Source organism: Salmo salar, chromosome 09 (assembly GCF_965601325.2).
Source record: "Salmo salar chromosome 09, fSalSal1, whole genome shotgun sequence".
Taxonomy (NCBI): Eukaryota; Metazoa; Chordata; class Actinopteri; order Salmoniformes; family Salmonidae; genus Salmo; species Salmo salar.
The window spans coordinates 41,352,816-41,372,671 of NC_138299.1; the positions used below are offsets into that span (position 1 = coordinate 41,352,816).

General features: G+C 43.3%; 2 protein-coding genes across 7 annotated transcripts in view; one reads left to right on the plus strand and one right to left on the minus strand.

Moving 5' to 3' along the window:
* The window catches only part of LOC106611348 (dynein axonemal heavy chain 6), a 96,445-nt gene extending 93,599 nt beyond the window's left edge, over positions 1–2,846 (plus strand). The window contains 5 exon segments of the mRNA XM_082955491.1: positions 1,227–1,339; positions 1,549–1,670; positions 1,888–2,033; positions 2,232–2,510; positions 2,513–2,846. Of these exon segments, the coding sequence (XP_082811617.1) occupies positions 1,227–1,339; positions 1,549–1,670; positions 1,888–2,033; positions 2,232–2,510; positions 2,513–2,767 (915 nt within the window). The 3' untranslated portion in view covers positions 2,768–2,846.
* Positions 2,847–2,861: 15 nt separating this feature from the next.
* On the minus strand, positions 2,862–19,768 carry slc5a6b (solute carrier family 5 member 6). Of its 6 annotated transcripts, none has more exons than XM_082955785.1 (17): positions 19,404–19,768; positions 18,496–18,645; positions 16,300–16,324; positions 16,023–16,088; positions 15,844–15,927; positions 15,388–15,455; positions 8,233–8,387; positions 7,932–8,072; positions 7,592–7,721; positions 7,206–7,294; positions 6,947–7,059; positions 5,186–5,256; positions 4,999–5,085; positions 4,597–4,790; positions 4,287–4,393; positions 4,031–4,152; positions 2,862–3,648 (listed from the first exon to the last, which is right to left on the minus strand). In XM_082955785.1, exons 2-17 carry the CDS (start codon positions 18,514–18,516, stop codon positions 3,505–3,507), a joined length of 1,617 nt encoding a protein of 538 aa, XP_082811911.1. In that variant the 5' UTR covers positions 18,517–18,645; positions 19,404–19,768; the 3' UTR covers positions 2,862–3,504. The 6 variants fall into 6 exon arrangements, with proteins under 6 accessions (XP_082811911.1, XP_082811908.1, XP_014066966.3 ...); XM_082955782.1 differs by having other exon boundaries at positions 15,812–15,875; positions 16,300–16,732; XM_014211491.3 differs by having other exon boundaries at positions 15,876–15,927; positions 16,300–16,732; positions 19,404–19,767.
* Positions 19,769–19,856: the final 88 nt, after the last annotated feature.

The window sequence follows — 19,856 nt, forward strand, 5'->3', positions numbered from 1 at the left end:
TAGGTCTACACTGCCCTGCTCACCATGATCGTACCATCAGACTGGAAGGTAGGTCTACACTGCCCTGCTCACCATGATCGTACCATCAGACTGGAAGGTAGGTCCACACTGCCCTGCTCACCATGATCGTACCATCAGACTGGAAGGTAGGTCCACACTGCCCTGCTCACCATGATCGTACCATCAGACTGGAAGGTAGGTCTACACTGCCCTGCTCACCATGATCGTACCATCAGACTGGAAGGTAGGTCCACACTGCCCTGCTCACCATGATCGTACCATCAGACTGGAAGGTAGGTCCACACTGCCCTGCTCACCATGATCGTACCATCAGACTGGAAGGTAGGTCTACACTGCCCTGCTCACCATGATCGTACCATCAGACTGGAAGGTAGGTCTACACTGCCCTGCTCACCATGATCGTACCATCAGACTGGAAGGTAGGTCTACACTGCCCTGCTCACCATGATCGTACCATCAGACTGGAAGGTAGGTCCACACTGCCCTGCTCACCATGATCGTACCATCAGACTGGAAGGTAGGTCTACACTGCCCTGCTCACCATGATCGTACCATCAGACTGGAAGGTAGGTCCACACTGCCCTGCTCACCATGATCGTACCATCAGACTGGAAGGTAGGTCCACACTGCCCTGCTCACCATGATCGTACCATCAGACTGGAAGGTAGGTCTACACTGCCCTGCTCACCATGATCGTACCATCAGACTGGAAGGTAGGTCTACACTGCCCTGCTCACCATGATCGTACCATCAGACTGGAAGGTAGGTCCACACTGCCCTGCTCACCATGATCGTACCATCAGACTGTAAGGTACAGTATATTAGTAAACCAGGGGTGGGCAAACTTTTTGGCTTAAGGGCCACATCAGAATTTTGAAATTCAATGGAGGGCCGCACAGATTTGTTTTTTGTGGGCCCTCTGTTTCTTTCTTATTTTTACTCAAACCTCCCGCGTCCTGGATTGAATGGGCTCTAGTTTGCTCAACCCTGAAGTAAACACTCTCCACAGCTCAGCTCTCACTGCACACAACCTACCCTGATGTTTTAACCCAATTCCATGCTTCACATCAGTTTTGACATTTTGAAATGTTCCTCCAAGCCCAAGGCGTCATTATCCTCTAGAGTCTAAATAAACAAAGCAATGAAAAGCAATTGATTCAACTTGGACAAGAAGTAATCTTTGTCTTTTGTTGTTGCCTTGGTAGCACTGCTCGTACGAGTCGTGCATGGCTCTGGGTTCTTGGATCCAGGACCTGGAACAGAGAGTGTGGTTCTTCAGAGCTTGGGCAGACAACATCAAGATCAACCTTATAGAAAAGTAGAAAACATTAACTAAGTTGACATGCATATACTTAAAGCTTGTATTGTTTAAACTTTAATCAATGTAAACCTTCATGATTATGTCATGGGCATCTTCATTTTCTTTTCAACACAGTATTGTATATTCATGGTGAGTGGAAAAAATAAGTTATTAAATTACTTATGTTCCTAACCCCTAATTTTCCTTGTAATATTCTATGTATTCAGGATACCTATGATTAGTGGAGAAGTCTACTCTCTGAACCGTCCACCTAAGACTGACCTGCAGCAGAGCCTCAAGAACAGGAAGCCTCGCTCCTACTGGCTCTCTGGGTTCTTCTTTCCACAAGGTACTGTACATAACAGCCAGAATAAACATACCTATAATAGAGACACTGCTTCAAGTTCAAAACTTCATTGTCAATCTTTAGTGAAAGGGAAATTTGTCTTTGGCTTACAATTGTATCGCCTTTACAAATTTGAGTTTAGAAATTCAAATAATAACATTTTCTGTAATATTCTGAAAAAGGCATTGTGATTTACATAGTTCATGAATCTTCCCTATAGGTTTTCTGACAGCTGTTCTCCAGAACAGTGCTCGACAGAAGAACGTGCCTGTAGACTCTCTGTCTTTCACCCATCATGTTCAACCCGTGGATGAGAGCTCCAGCAACTGGAGCAAAGTGGCAGACAAAACTAAACTCCTTTTTGAGGTAACTACACTAGCTAAAAGTTTCCCTAGGTATATAACTTGGTAAAAGGGATAGCGCACCCAAAAGACAATATTAATCAGATGGCCTGCTGCTATTTCCAGGGTCAGGAACCATCTGACATTGTAATCCGGGTGAACTATCCCTCTAACATTATACGTTAGATCCACGGTGTGAATTGTTACACCATCTTTCTCCCAGGGCCCAGCTCCACCAGATGAGGGCGTGTTGGTGTATGGGCTGTACCTTGACGGAGCCAGCTGGGACCCGGTCTCCCACACCCTGCAGGAGCTCCAGCACAACATCAAACACTGCCCTGTGCCCGAGATACACTTCCTACCCTGCCGGGTAGAGGGCTCACCTTCTCATTTAACCATCCGATCCACTGAACATCACTTCAGCGTCTTACCCACCGTTCTTCATACAGTGGTTATAGCATTGTCCGCATATTTGTCTTGGACTGTCTTCCTGTTTTTATTGTGAAAACTCATATCACATCCCTGTTGTCTTTGATTGGCCAGGTCTCTGAGGATGCTGTGGCCGTGCCTACTACAGAGTCTCCTGGGGACCTCCAGTTCTATGACTGTCCCCTGTACCGTACCTTCAAGCGGGCAGGCTTCCTCTCCTCCTCAGGTATCTCTACCAACTTCATCACAGTCGTGTCTCTACCCACCTCGGAGTGTCCTACTCACTGGGTCTTCAGGGGCACTGCCCTCCTCTGCCAACCTAATGAATGAAACAAACTCAATACTAACTGTTTACACTAAAGCTATGAGTGAACTCTTTACCAACTAATAAAGACTGTTTCAAAGTAAAGACTGAAACCTGAAATACTATGAAAAATGTTTATTTTCTCATTTTCGAAAAACAATGAAAATGTCTCAAGTATCGTTTGAACATATTTTGTTGCCATACCTACTTAGACACACCAGGCCAACATGACAAAGTCTCCCACTGGAACACATTATTGAAAGAACAAGTACTCAGTTCCACAAATAACAGAAAGCTATTTTCTCATTGACTGGCGCACAGCGATAACCAGCAGTAAGTAGTTCTGTGTTTCCTCAGGAGTTATGCCCCTTGATATGTCTTTGTTTTATACCTTGCAGCAAAACAAATGGTCCATTCAAATTTGATTGTCTCCGGAAGTATACATTAACGTGGCCTTGGGTTTATCGTTGATTTCAGTAATACTTTGGTCTTGTTCAGGCGTCATGCACACTAGACATGTACAGTATCAGTGCATTTTTAATCCACAGTCATTTGGATTACAGAAATGTTTTATATTCATACACCGGATAGGTGCAGTGAAATGTGTTTTACAGGGTCAGCCATAGTAGTGCCTTGCTTAATCTGGAGCAAAATACCTCCCAACAACACTTCTCCTCTCAGAAAAGAACCTCTGTGAAAAACACTGACATGATACATTACCCAGAGGACCATGATATAACGTGGTAGTGGAAGAGTCTGTCCATCACAGAGCTGTCTCATGTTCCACAACAGATGTGTGGGAGGTAAGAAGAAAGCTTTGCCTCTCCTCCTCTTCTACCAAGCCCTCCTCTGTGTAGACGGCCTGACCATTTCTCTCGTGTTGAGGTGGACATTCCTGGATGGTTGGCTACACACAAAAAAACCTTGATACGATAGCACATAGCTTTGTTAAAATGACCCTCACAGACAGTGTTGCTAGCCATAATATAAGAGTTCAATCATTGAAGAAGGTGGGTTTTATTAGCTGCTTTACACACTTCCTGAAAGTGCATTGTGGGAATCTTACTATCTGCAATCAATGATTGAATTCCATCCTGAGTATGTGGACAGGGCCCCCTTTAGTGGTGTGTTATAGGAATACATCAGCTCAGGAAGAAAACATTGTGGAACGTTGCCGACAGAAATGTCCTGGATGGAACTGATTCCTTATTCTACATTTCTACGTTTTGCACTAACGAATACAATCCTGAACTGTGAGTGTGCTGAGCCCCTGTGCTCTGTTGTCTTACCCCATGCCCCAGTGGGGTGACGCAGCACAGCTTCTGTTTGAGTTTATCTGGTACGAAGAACAGCATGTTGCCCAACAGGGGATACAGAGTGCCTGGGGTCACCTCCTCCGCTTTCATTGGTCCTTAAATTAAAGATAAAAGCCAACCAATTAGATTAACTTCACTTCTTCCTGTAGGATAATCTGTGGAAGTTTGAGCGATCTGAATGCATGTTTTGCTCTGGACTGCTTAATGACAAATGTTAATGATTCTGTACCTGTGAGAAAGCTAACAACCAACCCTGTGATCACCACAGTGAAGGAGTTGAGAGCACTGTACCACATGAAGGACAAGGAGTAGAACCTCTGCAGACCCATTGGTCGGCTAAAGAAAAATTGAAAGACCATTATTATAAAAATCACTAATTGTATTCACAAATTTGCATCTATGAGTAAACTAAGTTAAATACTTTCTGATTGGTCTCCGGGAAGTTTGGGAATTAAATACGAACAGACCGCAAAAATACACATTTCCGTTACGATGGATTAATAGTTACGGTATTGGTCCTGTTGATCTTTGTTCCATACCTGTGTGTAGCGGTGGGCATTGCAGTACTGATGAGTGCTGTCCCCATGGCTGTGGTGATGTTCCCTGAGAGTTGTACAGCAGTACAGTTGAACTGAGACACAGCAGCAAGACCCCCAGAGGTACTGGTTACGATGCTCCCGATGCCCACCCAGAAGGCCATCGCCAGGCCTGACCACAACCCTACCAGGGCACCCTGGAGAAACAGTACATCAATCAAATGTATTTATTAAGCCTTTTTTACACCAGCAGCATTCACTAAGTGGTTTTACCATAACCCGGCCTAGAAAAACAAAAGCAGAGGCAAAGTAATGCATTCTACTGGGTCCTGTGTGGTTCAGTTGGTAAGAGCGTGACACTAGGTTTGATTCCCGCAGGGATCACATTAACACATCAGTACTTACGGTAGAGTTAGCCCAAGGAAAGAACAACCCGAGAGAGAAGACGCCCAGAAGAGGACCACCAACCATTCCAAATATTTTGAAAGCAGTCTTGAATTGAAATAAACACAAACATGTCAGATTATTTTAATTTGAACTATTTGAAAATTACATCCACAAAGGGACGAGGCAGATGCATTTGTGTGCTTACCTGCAAAACGGAATCACTCATCAAGTGGGTGAGATAGGCCATGGCCAGACACAGCAGTCCATATGAACATGCTGGATCAGAAACAGAACACGTTACTCTTTAGAATGAGATGAGTGCTGTATCCTGTTAGGAAGCATGCTCTCACAGGTAAAGTGAAAAACGCATGATGTAGAACTTACAAATAAGTTAAAAGATGCACTCAACAGTAAGCAGGGCCCGTTCAGAAACAACTCCTAGGGCCTAACCCCGAGACTGGATCTGATCTACTCAACCTCTGGCCCCTACTCCCCATCCACTTAATCGGATCTACACAACCACTACCCCCTAGGCACTTGATCTGATCGACATGAAGTGCCTAGGCCCTAGAGGGTAGGAGCTAGGACCTAGAGGGTAGGGGCTATGGACCTAGAGGGTAGGAGCTATGGACCTAGAAGGTAGGGGCTATGGACCTAGAGGGTAGGGGCTATGGACCTAGAGGGTAGGGGCTATGGACCTAGAGGGTAGGGGCTATGGACCTAGAAGGTAGGGGCTATGGACCTAGAGGGTAGGGGCTATGGACCTAGAAGGTAGGGGCTATGGACCTAGAGGGTAGGGGCTATGGACCTAGAGGGTAGGAGCTATGGACCTAGAAGGTAGGGGCTATGGACCTAGAAGGTAGGGGCTATGGACCTAGAGGGTAGGAGCTATGGACCTAGAAGGTAGGGGCTATGGACCTAGAAGGTAGGGGCTATGGACCTAGAGGGTAGGAGCTATGGACCTAGAAGGTAGGGGCTATGGACCTAGAAGGTAGGGGCTATGGACCTAGAGGGTAGGGGCTATGGACCTAGAGGGTAGGAGCTATGGACCTAGAAGGTAGGGGCTATGGACCTAGAAGGTAGGGGCTATGGACCTAGAGGGTAGGAGCTATGGACCTAGAAGGTAGGGGCTATGGACCTAGAAGGTAGGGGCTATGGACCTAGAGGGTAGGAGCTATGGACCTAGAAGGTAGGGGCTATGGACCTAGAGGGTAGGAGCTATGGACCTAGAAGGTAGGGGCTATGGACCTAGAGGGTAGGGGATAGGGGCTAGAGGGTAGGGGATAGGGGCTAGAGGGTAGGGGATATGGCCCTAGAGGGTAGGGGCTATGGACCTAGAGGGTAGGTTAGAGGGTAGGGGGTAGAGAGTAGGACCTAGAGGGTAGGGGATAGAGGGTAGGACCTAGAGGGTAGGTGCTAGAGGGTAGGACCTAGAGGGTAGGGGATAGGATGTAGAGGATAGAGGGTAGGACCAAGAGGGTAAGGGCTATGAACCGAGAGGGTAGGGGCTATGGCCCTAGAGGGTAGGGGATAGGGGCTAGAGGGTAGGACCTAGAGGGTAGGGGCTATGGACCTAGAGGGTAGGGGCTATGGCCCTAGAGGGTAGGGGCTATGGACCTAGAGGGTAGGGGATATGGCCCTAGAGGGTAGGGGCTATGGCCCTAGAGGGTAGGGGCTATGGACCTAGAGGGTAGGGGCTATGGACCTAGAGGGTAGGTTAGAGGGTAGGGGTGGGAGGGTAGGATGTAGAGGATAGAGGGTTGGACCAAGAGGGTAAGGGCTATGGACCTAGAGGGTAGGGGCTATGGACCTAGAGGGTAGGGGCTATGGACCTAGAGGGTAGGGGCTATGGACCTAGAGGGTAGGGGCTATGGACCTAGAGGGTAGGGGCTATGGACCTAGAGGGTAGGGGCTATGGACCTAGAGGGTAGGGGCTATGGACTGGGCCCAGGATATCTCAACGTACCCAGTCCCTTGGAGAGCAGGGTGGCCCTGGCCTCTGTCATGGAGGGGCAGTGTGGTTTGATCAGATCCTCCATGGTCACTGTGGCCAGAGAGTTAAAGGCTGATGAGATGGTGCTGTGGAGACAGACATGAAACTCAGTCACAACACCAAACCACCCCTCTGATACTGTGCTTCTGCTTGTTCTGGATGTCTAGGCTGGGTTACTGTAAAGCCTTTTGTCACATCTGTTGGAAAAAGGGTGTAAGAAATATTGATATACCTGAGAGCTGCACTAAACAGGCAGGAGATAAACAGTCCAGACAGGCCAGGTAGACCCTGCAGCATGTCCATCACAAAGTACAACACCATCTGTGAAGAAAGCACATACTGGTTGGTGTACTGTCGATTAGATTATGGCAATAGCAACACCAGGGTTGTTGGTTCAATTCCCACTGGGGATCATATACATAATACAAAGGTATGCACTCACTGTACTGCAGGTCATTTTGGATAAAAGCATCTGCTGCTGACTGCTAAGTGGCATATTACTTCATCCACAAACTATAATACTATAATACTGTAATGATGCACTCCAGATTACAATAATAACTAACACACACACACACACACACACACACACGCACGCACGCACGCACTCCTACTGACCTCATTTTTTGATAAGACACCTAGATTGTGGAAATGGTCCTCCCCACAGTAGCGTGCAAACATGACAAGCCCCATGACACAGCTCAGAGCTAGAGCTAACTGTAGAGAGGGAAACACCATGTAGCAAGACCTGCAGAAAACACAGAGGAATCACAATCCACCTGAGCAGGAAAATAACACTTATTCTAACACATTTTGTTTGAGCAGAACTGTAAAGTAACTTGCATGCTTAAAATAAAGTGCTAATAACATGGTAATAGTATAATAACAAGTTATAGAACACAATACATGAACCTTATCTGTCTCTCAATCTCTAACTGATGTATCTCTGTGCTCTTACATGACGGCGTCCCTCTCGGTCTTGGCGCTGAGGTATCTCTGGACCTGGGCCTGGTTGACTCCGTACAGAGACAACATCAGGAAGACCCCCCCCACCCCCAAGGTCCAGAACGTGTACTCCACCGTAGGGTCAGGGTTCAGGCTGGAGAACAGACATGTCAAGAGGGGGAACATCTAACTGGAATATTAGAACTGGAACAATGGAATTGGAACATGGGATTTAAGATGTCCTCAAAACCCAACTTTAAACTAGATTGCCAGTCATCGCTTGAATACGTGAATATAGTGACCAGTCCACTCACTCTATGCCGGAGATGCGGTTACCCTCTGAGACCTTCCTCCAGACCTCTGCCACCCCCCCAGTCTGCTGGACCCCCACCACGATGACCGCTAGCTGGCCAGCAAACATCACTATGGTCTGGAAGACATCTGTCCAGATCACTGCCTTCAGGCCTCCCTGTCAGGACCAGGCACAACACAGAGACCCAATCAGAGCCTATTATCGAATGTGACCGACCGGCTGGAATCGGTCTTATGTTGCAAAAATTGAAATTGGGATTTTTACATTGGATAAAAGTTGAGAGTCTGAAATAGAAAATTGTATATCATACACTCCATTTAGGGAACAATGGGAAAGTAATTCTGCTTTGAAAGTTGATAAACTTGTAACCTCACTTTTGAGAAAATGGCCCTTGAATGTTTTGGTAAACCTACTGGAGACCTCTTCTTTTTCTACACCCATTCAGCATCGTTCACACCCTCTAAAGCCTTAGCCCCACCCATCTCTTTAAGGATTCACATGTGAGGCCATGTACTAAACAACCAAAGATTTCAAGACTAATGGCTGATATATACTACGTGTGTGTTCGTGAATTTAATCTGGAGTGCCAGAGTGCGCTCTGGGTGTTGGTAAACTCAGAGAGTTGTCAGTTTATAAGAAATCCCGCTATGCCCTCAGACAAACCATCAAACAGGCAAAGCATCAATACAGGACAAATATTGAATCCTACTACACTGGCTCTGACGCTCGTCGGATGTGGTAGGGCTGAAAAATATTACAAACTACAAAGAGAAACCCAGCTGCGAGCTGCCCAGTGACGCGAGTGTACCAGACAAGCGAAATGCCTTTTATGCTCGCTTCGAGGCAAGCAACACTGAAGCATGCATGAGAGCACCAGTTGTTCCAGACGACTGTGTGTTCACGCTCTCCATAGCCAATGTGAGCAAGACCTTTAAACAGGTCAACATTCACTAAGCCGCGGGGCTAGACGGATTACCAGGAAGTGTACTCAAAGCATGCGCGGACCAACTGGTAAGTGTCTTCACTGACATTTTCAACCTCTCCCTGTCTGAGTCTGGAATACCAACATGTTTCAGGTGCCCAAGAAAGTGAAAGTAACTTGCCTAAATGATTACCGCCCAGTAGCACTCACATCGGTAGGCATGAAGTGCTTTGAAAGGCTGGTCATGGCTCACATCAACACCATCATGCCGGAAACCCTTGACCCACTCCAATTCACATACCACCCCAACAGAGCCACAGATGACGCAATCTCTATTGCACTCAACACTGCCCTTTCCCACCTGGACGAAAGGAACACCTATGTGAGAATGCTGTTCATTGACTACAGCTCAGCTGTAGCTCTCTTCACGACAACAGACACAGGTTGGTTCCTTGAAACGGGCGTTTATTGCATTGCACGTCTTTTTCTCCGATGCATCCACGTCACGCCGTGAGAACTATATGTTTGAATGAACACAGTAACGTTGATAAATTATAGAGTACTGAAACAAAGAAATACAAATGGCGCCGACGCAACAATACAAATGGCGCTTGGCGCGACAATACAAATGGAACTTGGCGCGACTATAAACAAAGTTCTATAGGTTGAACAAAATACCTCGTTGGCTGCTTGTCCTGAAAAGAGGTTCTTGAATTCTTAAAGTCCCTTGAAAGTCCCTTTACTGTCTTTCTTAGCCTCTGCCATCAACAATTATGACTCAGACTATGATCTGCTTAAGTTAGATTGCACACAGTCAATTAACAAATTCCGTAGCAGTAACACAACAGAGAACGTTAGTTCCGGGATGGAACATAAAAACACAGACAATGGCCTAACGTTAATTTACATGTTACATCACATTTAAATTCTTATCTATACATCAATAAATCATTTATTTATTTACTACATCAAATAAACCTTGAATTATGTATTAATCATGCATCGTGAACACAGCATCTATGTAACAACACTTACACAGCGTTCAACACCATAGTGCCCACAAAGCTCATCACTAAGCTAAGGACCCTGGGACTAAACACCTCCCTCTGCAACTAGATCCTGGACTTCCTGACAGGCCGCCACCAGGTTGTAAGGGTAGGCAACAACACATCTGCTACACTGATCTTCAACACTGGGGTCCCTCAGGGGTGCGTGCTTTGTCCACTGCTGTACTCCCTGTTCACCCATGACTGCGTGGCCAAACACGACTCCAACACCATCATTAAGTTTGCTGATGACACAACAGTGGTAGGCCTGATCATCAACAACGATGAGACAGCCTATAGGGAGGAGGTCAGAGAACTGGCAGTGTGGTACAAGTAGGGTTGCAAACGGTCGGAAACTTTCCGGGAAATTTTCCAATGGAAGTTAAGCCCGGGAATTTTGTGAATTTTGCTTAAGTTCATCAAAAAAGTTAGCTTATAACAGTGAACCTTTTTTGTGGGATACACATAAGGCAATTCTAGGACTTGTGGCATATTTTTGTTAAACTATCCCCAATTCAATGGAATTGCAACCCTCTGCATGCACAGTGGATTCTTCCTTCACATGTATAGCTGATTCTCAAGATCTTGCACACTAATGAGATGCTATTGAGCCCACACTACTACACTGTCTGAGCCAAGGACTACATGCTTTCTGGTACGTTTTGATTACAATACTGGGTGGGTTGAATATATCTTATATGACAAACATGATTTTTTGTTAACTAGTAAATAGTAGCCAACAGCAAAGTGTGTTTAAATAATTTCTAACTTGTTAACAATTTCTGCTAGTTCGTTTTTGCAACCATGTGGGTTTTAGCTTGCTTGAGCCGGCTAACTGAGGAGTGTTAATTCACCCGTTTCCATACATGTTTCATGTTAAAACCTTTATCTTACTAAGGAATTGTTTAATCTAACTGCTAAACTATTTATTAGTACATGGAATTGTATTAGGTTTTTTTTTTTACTCATTATTTCTAATCTTTACAAGAAAATTCCACGGGCACCATCTGATGTGTGGAGACATTTCACTGCAGCTAATATAGAAGGAAAAGCTGTATACATTTGCAAATACTGTGCCAAATCATGTGAAGAATGCAACAAAGATGCAGAATCATCTGGCTAAGTTCCTAAATTTCCCTCAGCGCTCACAAGCAACCTCTGACAAAAGTCCCTCTACTTCTATTCGAGGTGAAAATGATGAATCAGACACCTTATCGATAGCAACAGCTCATGGTCGTCCTGGAATCAGAAGTTTTTTTTGACTCAATGGAGGAACGTAGTCAGAGAAATGCTGATGAATGTCTTGCTCGAGCTGTGTATGCAACTGGTTCACCTCTGATGCTCACAGGCAATGTGTATTGGAAGAGATTTCTGAATGTTCTTCGCCCAACATACACACCTCCAACCAGACATGCTTTATGTACTCAATTGCTGGATGCAGAGTTCAACAGAGTTCAAGTGAAGGTCAAGCAAATCATAGAGAAAGCAGACTGTATTGCAAGCATCTCTGATGGGTGGTCGAATGTTCGTGGGCAAGGAATAATTAACTACAACATCTTCACCCCTCAACCAGTATTCAACAAGAGCACAGACACAAGGGACAACAGACACACCCGTCTCTACATTGCAGAAGGTAGTCATCAATGACCTTGGACCACAGAAGGTATTTGCACTGGTGATAGACAATGCTGCGAACATGAAGGCAGCTTGGTCTAAAGTGGAGGAGTCCTACCCTCACATCACACCCATTGGCTGTGCTGCTCATGCATTGAATCTGCTCCTCAAGGACATCATGGCACTGACAACAATGGATACACTCTACAAGAGAGCCAAGGAAATGGTTAGGGATGTGAGGGGTCATCAAATTATAGCAGCAATTTACCTCACCAAGCAAAGTGAGAAGAATAAGAGCACCACATTGAAGCTGCCCAGCAACGCCCGTTGGCGTGGTGTTGTCATCATGTTTGACAGTCTCCTGGAGTGGAAGGAGTCTCTCCAAGAAAAGGCCATATCACAGTCTGCCGATATGGACAGCCCCATCAAGAGGATCCTCCTGGATGATGTATTTTGGGAGAGAGTGGTAAGCAGCCTGAAACTCCTTCAACCTATAGCAGTAGCCATTGCACGGATTGAGGGAGACAATTCCATCCTGTCTGATGTTCAGACTGTGCTTGCAGATGTTAGAGAAGAAATCCGTACTGCCCTGCCCACTTCACTGTTGCTCCAAGCAGAGGAAATTGCAGTTCTGAAATACATCAAAAAGCGTGAAGACTTCTGCCTGAAGCCCATACACGCCGCAGCGTACATGTTTGACCCCAAGTATTCTGGCAAGAGCATCGTGTCTAGGGCAGAGATCAAGAAGGCCTATGGTGTCATCACTACCGTGTCTCGCCACCTTGGCCTGGATGAGGGCAAGGTTCTTGGCAGTCTGGCGAAGTACACTTCCAAGCAAGGGCTTTGGGATGGAGATGCAATATGGCAGTCGTGCCAACATATCTCATCAGCCACCTGGTGGAAGGGACTTTGTGGATCTGATCTTTCCCCTGTTGCCTCCATCATCCTCCAAATCCCACCAACATCAGCCGCCTCAGAGTGCAACTGGTCCTTGTTTGGGAACATACACATCAAAGCACGCAACAGGCTGACCAATACAAGGCTTGAAAAATTGGTGGCCATCCGGGCAAATTTCAGGCTTTTTGAGCCTGACAACAAGCCATCCTCAAGGTTGGAAAGTGACAGTGAAGATGAGGCCTCAGAGTCTGATGTTCAAGAGGTGGACATTGGTGGAGGTCCAGGGAGAAGACATGGAAGCCTGAGAGGAAGACAACCAAAGCTTTAGTTTACATATGTATGTTGAAAATGTTTTTGGGACATGCGATGGATCATTCAATATTCCCTTTCTTTTGTTGTTCAGTGAAATCATCCCATGTTAAGAGTCAACTAATTTAATTAAAGTTAAATTCGTAACTAAATAGTTTTGTTTTTTTTCTATTGAAAGGATTTAATCGTTTGCAATTATGTCTACTTATGATAAGGTAAAAGGTTTATGTTTCTGTCTCCATATGATATGGTAAATATATCCTATGCAAAAAAAATCTACATTTAAATGGTATTAATATTAATTTGCATATATTTCCATTAATTCCCATATATTCCCGTTAATTCCCACGGAAAGTTTCCACCTCTGAATATTTCCCAAAATGTACAACCCTAGGTGCAAGAACAACAACCTTATTATTATTTTCCTTATTTTTTTATTAACAACAAATCAATACAAAAAGTACCTGGGGAAACACAAGGATATATAAAGAATATACCAAGGACAATTAGCCGCTAGGGGCGGGGCTAGGGGGTACAATATCACATTACACAAGGACCTTAAGGGACATACAGACATTTATAATTCTAACAGCTTTTTTGTTGGCAGAGTATTTAATTGTCTTAAAATATAGTTCAATTTCTTTTTGCATGGTAATAAAATGTGGTGTTTTGTTTGTAAATTTACATTTGTGAATATGAAATTTGGCCAAAAGAATGATGAAATGAACAATTGTTTCAACTTATTTCTGTCATAAGTAAAGAATTCAAGTAGCACATCACTCCATAATAGTGTAAAATCTTCATAAATGTGTTAAATTATAAATCTACTGATGTCTTGCCACAGATTCCTTACATGAATACAATGCTATATGAAGAATGGATACTATTCTTCATATCGTGGTTGGCAGGATAATATTTATGAATAATTAAAAAAAAAAAAGAAACTTCCTTAATTTTGTTAATAAGTAGGAATGTAGGTACATCCTAACTTTTTCCAAGAGATATTATCAATAAAACCATCCAATAAGGCATGACATAAGGTATAGATCCAACATCCTGTTAAAACAAGGCTCGTAAAGCTCTATTGTTGTTGGACCAAAAGAAAAACAAATCTTTCCCTACTGATAAGTCAACAGGGTTAATCGAAGGTATGTTCTGGGGGTCAGGTCTTGACATGTTCCTGAATAATAAAGCAACACCTGAGGGAATGGCATCTAAAACAATTGCAAAATCTTTAGGTGTTACAGGGATTTTGTAAAGTGATAATTCCTTATAACTAAGTAAAAGACCCTTTGCATTAACCAGTTGGCTCACCAATAGGATATTATTTACCAGTTGGCTCACCAATAGGATATTATTTACCAGTTGGCTCACCAATAGGATATTATTTACCAGTTGGCTCACCAATAGGATATTATTTACCAGTTGGCTCACCAATAGGATATTATTTACCAGTTGGCACACCAATAGGATATTATTTACCAGTTGGCACACCAATAGGATATTATTTACCAGTTGGCTCACCAATAGGATATTATTTACCAGTTGGCACACCAATAGGATATTATTTACCAGTTGGCACACCAATAGGATATTATTTACCAGTTGGCACACCAATAGGATATTATTTACCAGTTGGCACACCAATAGGATATTATTTACCAGTTGGCTCACCAATAGGATATTATTTACCAGTTGGCACACCAATAGGATATTATTTACCAGTTGGCACACCAATAGGATATTATTTACCAGTTGGCTCACCAATAGGATATTATTTACCAGTTGGCTCACCAATAGGATATTATTTACCAGTTGGCTCACCAATAGGATATTATTTTAGAACCAATATTCTATTTTTATACAATATGTCCCGATAATTCCATATATAATATTTGTGTGGAGAAAAATGATGCTTATAAATTAAGGACCGTGACAAGAAAACCTGTCGATGAAAATGCAGAGTATCACTGGAACTTTGTCATTATTATGATTGCGAACCAACATGAAGTTAAGGCTACCAAAGTAGAGAAAAAAGGTTCACATTCAACTGCCTCTCCTGTGAAGTAGTGATGCGTGACATACATCTAGTTTCCTGAAACGAGTCACAGATAGGCTTCAAGCTAATAATGGCTGATGTGATATCAAAACATTTTAAAGAATGATTTTACTTCGGAATGACATTTCATAATGTTAACATTACACAAAAACCTTTTCATGGATAAATGTTAGCATCTCTCAAGTCTCTCTAAAAGACTTGAGCATCTCTCAAGTCTTTTAATTATGTAATATTTTCTGATTTTTTTCCACCCCCATTGTGTAATAACAGCTTCATTACAAACTCAGATAATGACTATGAACAACTTACCAGAGTAGTATACAGTGTACACACCAAGCCAGTGGCCAGCACTGCTCCCCATAAATCAAAGCCAGTAACTATGGGGAAGCATGAAACAAAATGAAGCAACCTTTACTCCAACATGTTGCACAATTCTAAATAACATACTCACGGCACAAAACACATTATTATTATTTTATTTTTTCCCCCAAGAGTGTTAGACCCTGTAGGGACAGTTTCCCAGACACAGATTAAGCCTAGGAGTCCTGGACTAAAAGCTATTTTAATGGAGAATGTCCATCGAGAATGCTTTTTAGTCCTGTACTACTTAATCTTTGTCTGGGAAACCGGCCATAAACCGCCCATAAAGTCTCATCACTGTCTGTATATCCTGAAAGCATAAAAGAGCCTGAGTTACTGACCTGTGTACACACAAACAGCCTGAGTTACTGACCTGTGTACACACAAACAGCCTGAGTTACTGACCTGTGTACACACAAACAGCCTGAGTTACTGACCTGCATTGAGTGCTAGGGCTGGAGTGTACACACAAACAGCCATATATATGACCTGCAAGAGATAGCAGTAGTCATCAGAGGAAAAACTGATATTCAACAATCTTCTCCTTGTTTTGGTCTTAATATTGCATCTGGTATGGACCTTACCGTCTGAAAGATGAAGGTAACTGTTCCACAGATACGCACTGGTTTGCTGAACCGCAGTTCCAGATACTGAAAAGAAAAATACCATCAGTAAGTGATATACACAGCAGTATTTTCAGCACTTATTTCCCTGACAGAAACCAAAACTATGGAAACGACTTAGCAGGGTTTAACAGCTAGGCCTATACATTTCAACTGGTATTAGCCTACATATTCTCATTCCAAACATTTCTCTCCATCTAGAGCTAAGCTTGCAGAGAGAATAGCCTAGAATACATACCTGGTAAGCGCTGGTAAGATGCAGCCTGTAGAACACAGGAATGAAAATGTGTGCTGGAATGAATAGCCCCAGAATGTAAGCACAGCCTATGAACCAGTACTGAGTGCCATGGGTATAGATCTCCGCTGGCACGCCCACTATAGCCACCGCTGATTGAAATGTAGCAATTAGTGACAGAGACACAGGGAGGCAGCTCATGCTCCGGTCCGCCAGCAGGAACTCCTGAGTGGTGCGTTGCCGACCCCCTGACAGGGCATAGTACAGCCCTATGCCCATGGACGACGCCAACAAAAGGGCAAATATGACATAGTCGATAGTGGTGAAGTGCATTTGTGCCAAAGCATCCATCTTGGTGCCAGGAATCAGGATATGGCTACTATGGCTGAATGGGATGGAGGTGGAGGGGCTCATCCGCAAGGGTGTCCACACCCATCTGTAAGGAGATCCCAAGAGCCTTGAACAGACTTCAGACACACTAGAATTAAATATGGGGGGGGGGGGGGGGGGGGGAGTTGTTGATTAACTCGTAATGAAACCTTTATTGGTACCTACTTACAGTTGAAGTCGGAAGTTTACATACACCTTAGTCAAACACATTTAAACTCAGTTTTTCACAATTCCTGACATTTAATCCTAGTAAAAATTCCCTGTCTTAGGTCAGTTAGGATCACCACCTTATTTTAAGAATGTGAAATGTCAGAATAATAGTTGAGAGAATTATTTATTTCAGCTTTTATTTCTTACATCACATTCCCAGTGGGTCAGAAGTTTACATACACTCAATTAGTATTTTGTAGCATTGCCTTTAAATTGTTTAACTTGGGTCAAACGTTTCAGGTAGCCTTCCACAAGCTTCCCACAATAAGTTGGGTGAACGTGATGGCCACTCCAATACCTTGACTTTGTTGTCCTTAAGCCATTTTGCCACAACTTTGGAAGTATGCTTGGGGTCATTGTCCATTTGGAAGACCCATTTGCAACCAAGCTTTAACTTCCTGACTGATGTCTTGAGATTGCTTCAATATACGCACATAATTTTCCTCCTCATGATGCCATCTATTTTGTGAAGTGCACCAGTCCCTCCTGCAGCAAAGCACCCCCACAACATGACGCTGCCACCCCCGTGCTTCACGGTTGGGACGGTGTTCTTCGGCTTGCAAGCCTCCCCCTTTTTCCTCCAAACATAACGATGGTCATTATGGCCAAACAGTTATATTTTTGTTTCATCAGACCAGAGGACATTTCTCCAAAAAGTATGATCTTTGTCCCTATGTGCAGTTGCAAACCATAGTCTGGCTTTTTTATGACGGTTGTGGAGCAGTGGCTTCTTCTTTGCTGAGCGGCCTTCCAGGTTATGTCGATATAGGACTCGTTTTACTGTGGATATAGACACTTTTATACGTGTTTAGTCCAGCATCTTCACAAGGTCCTTTGCTGTTGTTCTGGGATTGATTTGCACATCTCACACCAAATTACGTTAATCTCTAGGAGACAGAACGCGTCTCCTTCCTGAGCGGTATGACGGCTGAGTGGTCCCATGGTGTTTATACTTGCGTACTATTGTTTGTACAGATAAACGTGGTACCTTCAGGTGTTAGGAAATTGCTCCCAAGGATGAACCAGACTTGTGGAGGTCTGAAAAAAAAATTCTGAGGTCTTGGCTGATTTCTTTTGATTTTCCCAGGATGTCAAGCAAAGAGGCTCTGAGTTTGAATGTAGGCCTTGAAATACATCCACAGGTACACCTCCAATTGACTCAAATGATGTCAATTAGTCTATCAGAAGCTTCTAAAGCCATGACATCATTTTCTGGAATTTTCCAAGCTGTTTAAAGGCACAGTCAACTTAGTGTATGTAAACTTCTGACCCACTGGAATTGTGATACAGTAAATTATAAGTGAAATAATCTATCTGTAAACAATTATTGGAAAAATGACTTGTGTCATGCACAAAGTAGATGTCCTAACCGACTTGCCAAAACTATAGTTTGTTAACAAGACATTTGTGGAGTGGTTGAAAAACGAGTTTTAATGACTCCAACCTAAGTGTATGTAAACTTGCAACTTCAACTGTACCTAGATACCCAAACCATGTTCTGTTTTCTTGAGGGAGTATGATAAACTAGGTTATTGTTTGCCACAATAGATCTAGATGACATACAGCACACACACAATCAAAGCAAGAAGCTTCACATACCTCTCTTTCAGGTTCAGACATCCTTCTGGAAAAGACACTCAACTTGACAAGCAGGCAAAGTTGCCCCCACAAGAGTTCAGAAGTGATTTTCCATTACTACCATTGCATCGCCCTTTTCATCTTCATATCTCGGTGCCTGTGAGTGAAATTCTGAGACAAAGTGCATGTCATGACTCCCACTGAAAATACATTTGACCTTCAAGTTTAAAACAAGGGGGCGACAGAGAAAACATCAATGACCTTTGACAATGTTGTCAAAACGACTTTAAAAATAACAATAATGAATCAAAATATAGACAACACATTCTTCTTAGTAGACCTTTCCTGCAGTTAAATGACCTAGTGGCCTCATTGGTGGAATATTATAAATATTTTTCATAATTAATCAACATAATTTTTTTTTACTGCAGAAAATCAGGTGTTTCTATGTCAAACGGTTTTGTTACAATTCAGGCTTCTGTGATATATATATGAATGTAATATTGTAATGCAAACTCAAAATGTAATACATTTAAACTATATCTGACATGGTACAGGTGTCTTCTTTTTTTACGCTCATAACCATGTGTGTGAGTTGTATATTTTTGTTTGAGACTACCAAGAAACACTGTGGCCCTGATTTAGCCCACTGCAGTAACAGGATAAGAGATAAAGTCTGATAACATGCTGAGCACAGCACAACCTCTGTGAACTTTACCCTGCATAACAGTTTGGTGAATCCAAACATATATAGCCTCACGCTTACAATAGGACAACATGCACAACTGTCACTTTTGTTACCTAGAAATATGAAATAGTCACAGTAATGACAAATTCCATACCTTTTACTGTCTTTTTAATAAAACAAACGATAATTAAGTTGGTTTTAGCTCAAATTAGACATAGACCCACTGACTGTACACCCTTACCCGGATAAGGTGTGGTGCAGAGTAGTTCCACTTCCAATCCAACACTTATTATCTGTGTCTTTACTTGGCAACGGTGTGGTGCAGAGTAGTCCAACTTCCAATCCAGCACTTTTATTTGTCTGTGTCTTGCATCATCCATGGCGACAATGATTGCTTAATTTAGTTATGCGCTCAAAACGTGGTTTGCTTAAGACCAGGCATCATCTCTAAATCTGACGATAATTGCCACATAGGTGATCAGCGGAAATCAAAAGCCTGTCTCAAGCTTCTGATACTCAAGCTATGTTTGTAAAGCTATAGCTAATAAAGACGATTATCTGGAAAAAACTACACATAAGGATGACTTCTTCTTCTTCTTCTCGGTACCATGACGTTCGCACATTTCGTTTGTGCATGCCGCCACCTACTGTACGGCAGTGTGTGTTTCAATCACGTTACATTTGTGACACAAAA

Coding starts and splice junctions, on each gene's coding strand:
- slc5a6b (XM_082955782.1), bottom strand. CDS start 16,710: ATGAGCCCCTCCACCTCCATCCCATTCAGCCATAGTAGCCATATCCTG. Junction 8,388..15,387: donor GTACACTGTATACTACTCTG/GTAAGTTGTTCA, acceptor TGGTCCTGACAG/GGAGGCCTGAAGGCAGTGAT. Junction 4,791..4,998: donor TTCCTTGGGCTAACTCTACC/GTAAGTACTGAT, acceptor CTGTTTCTCCAG/GGTGCCCTGGTAGGGTTGTG.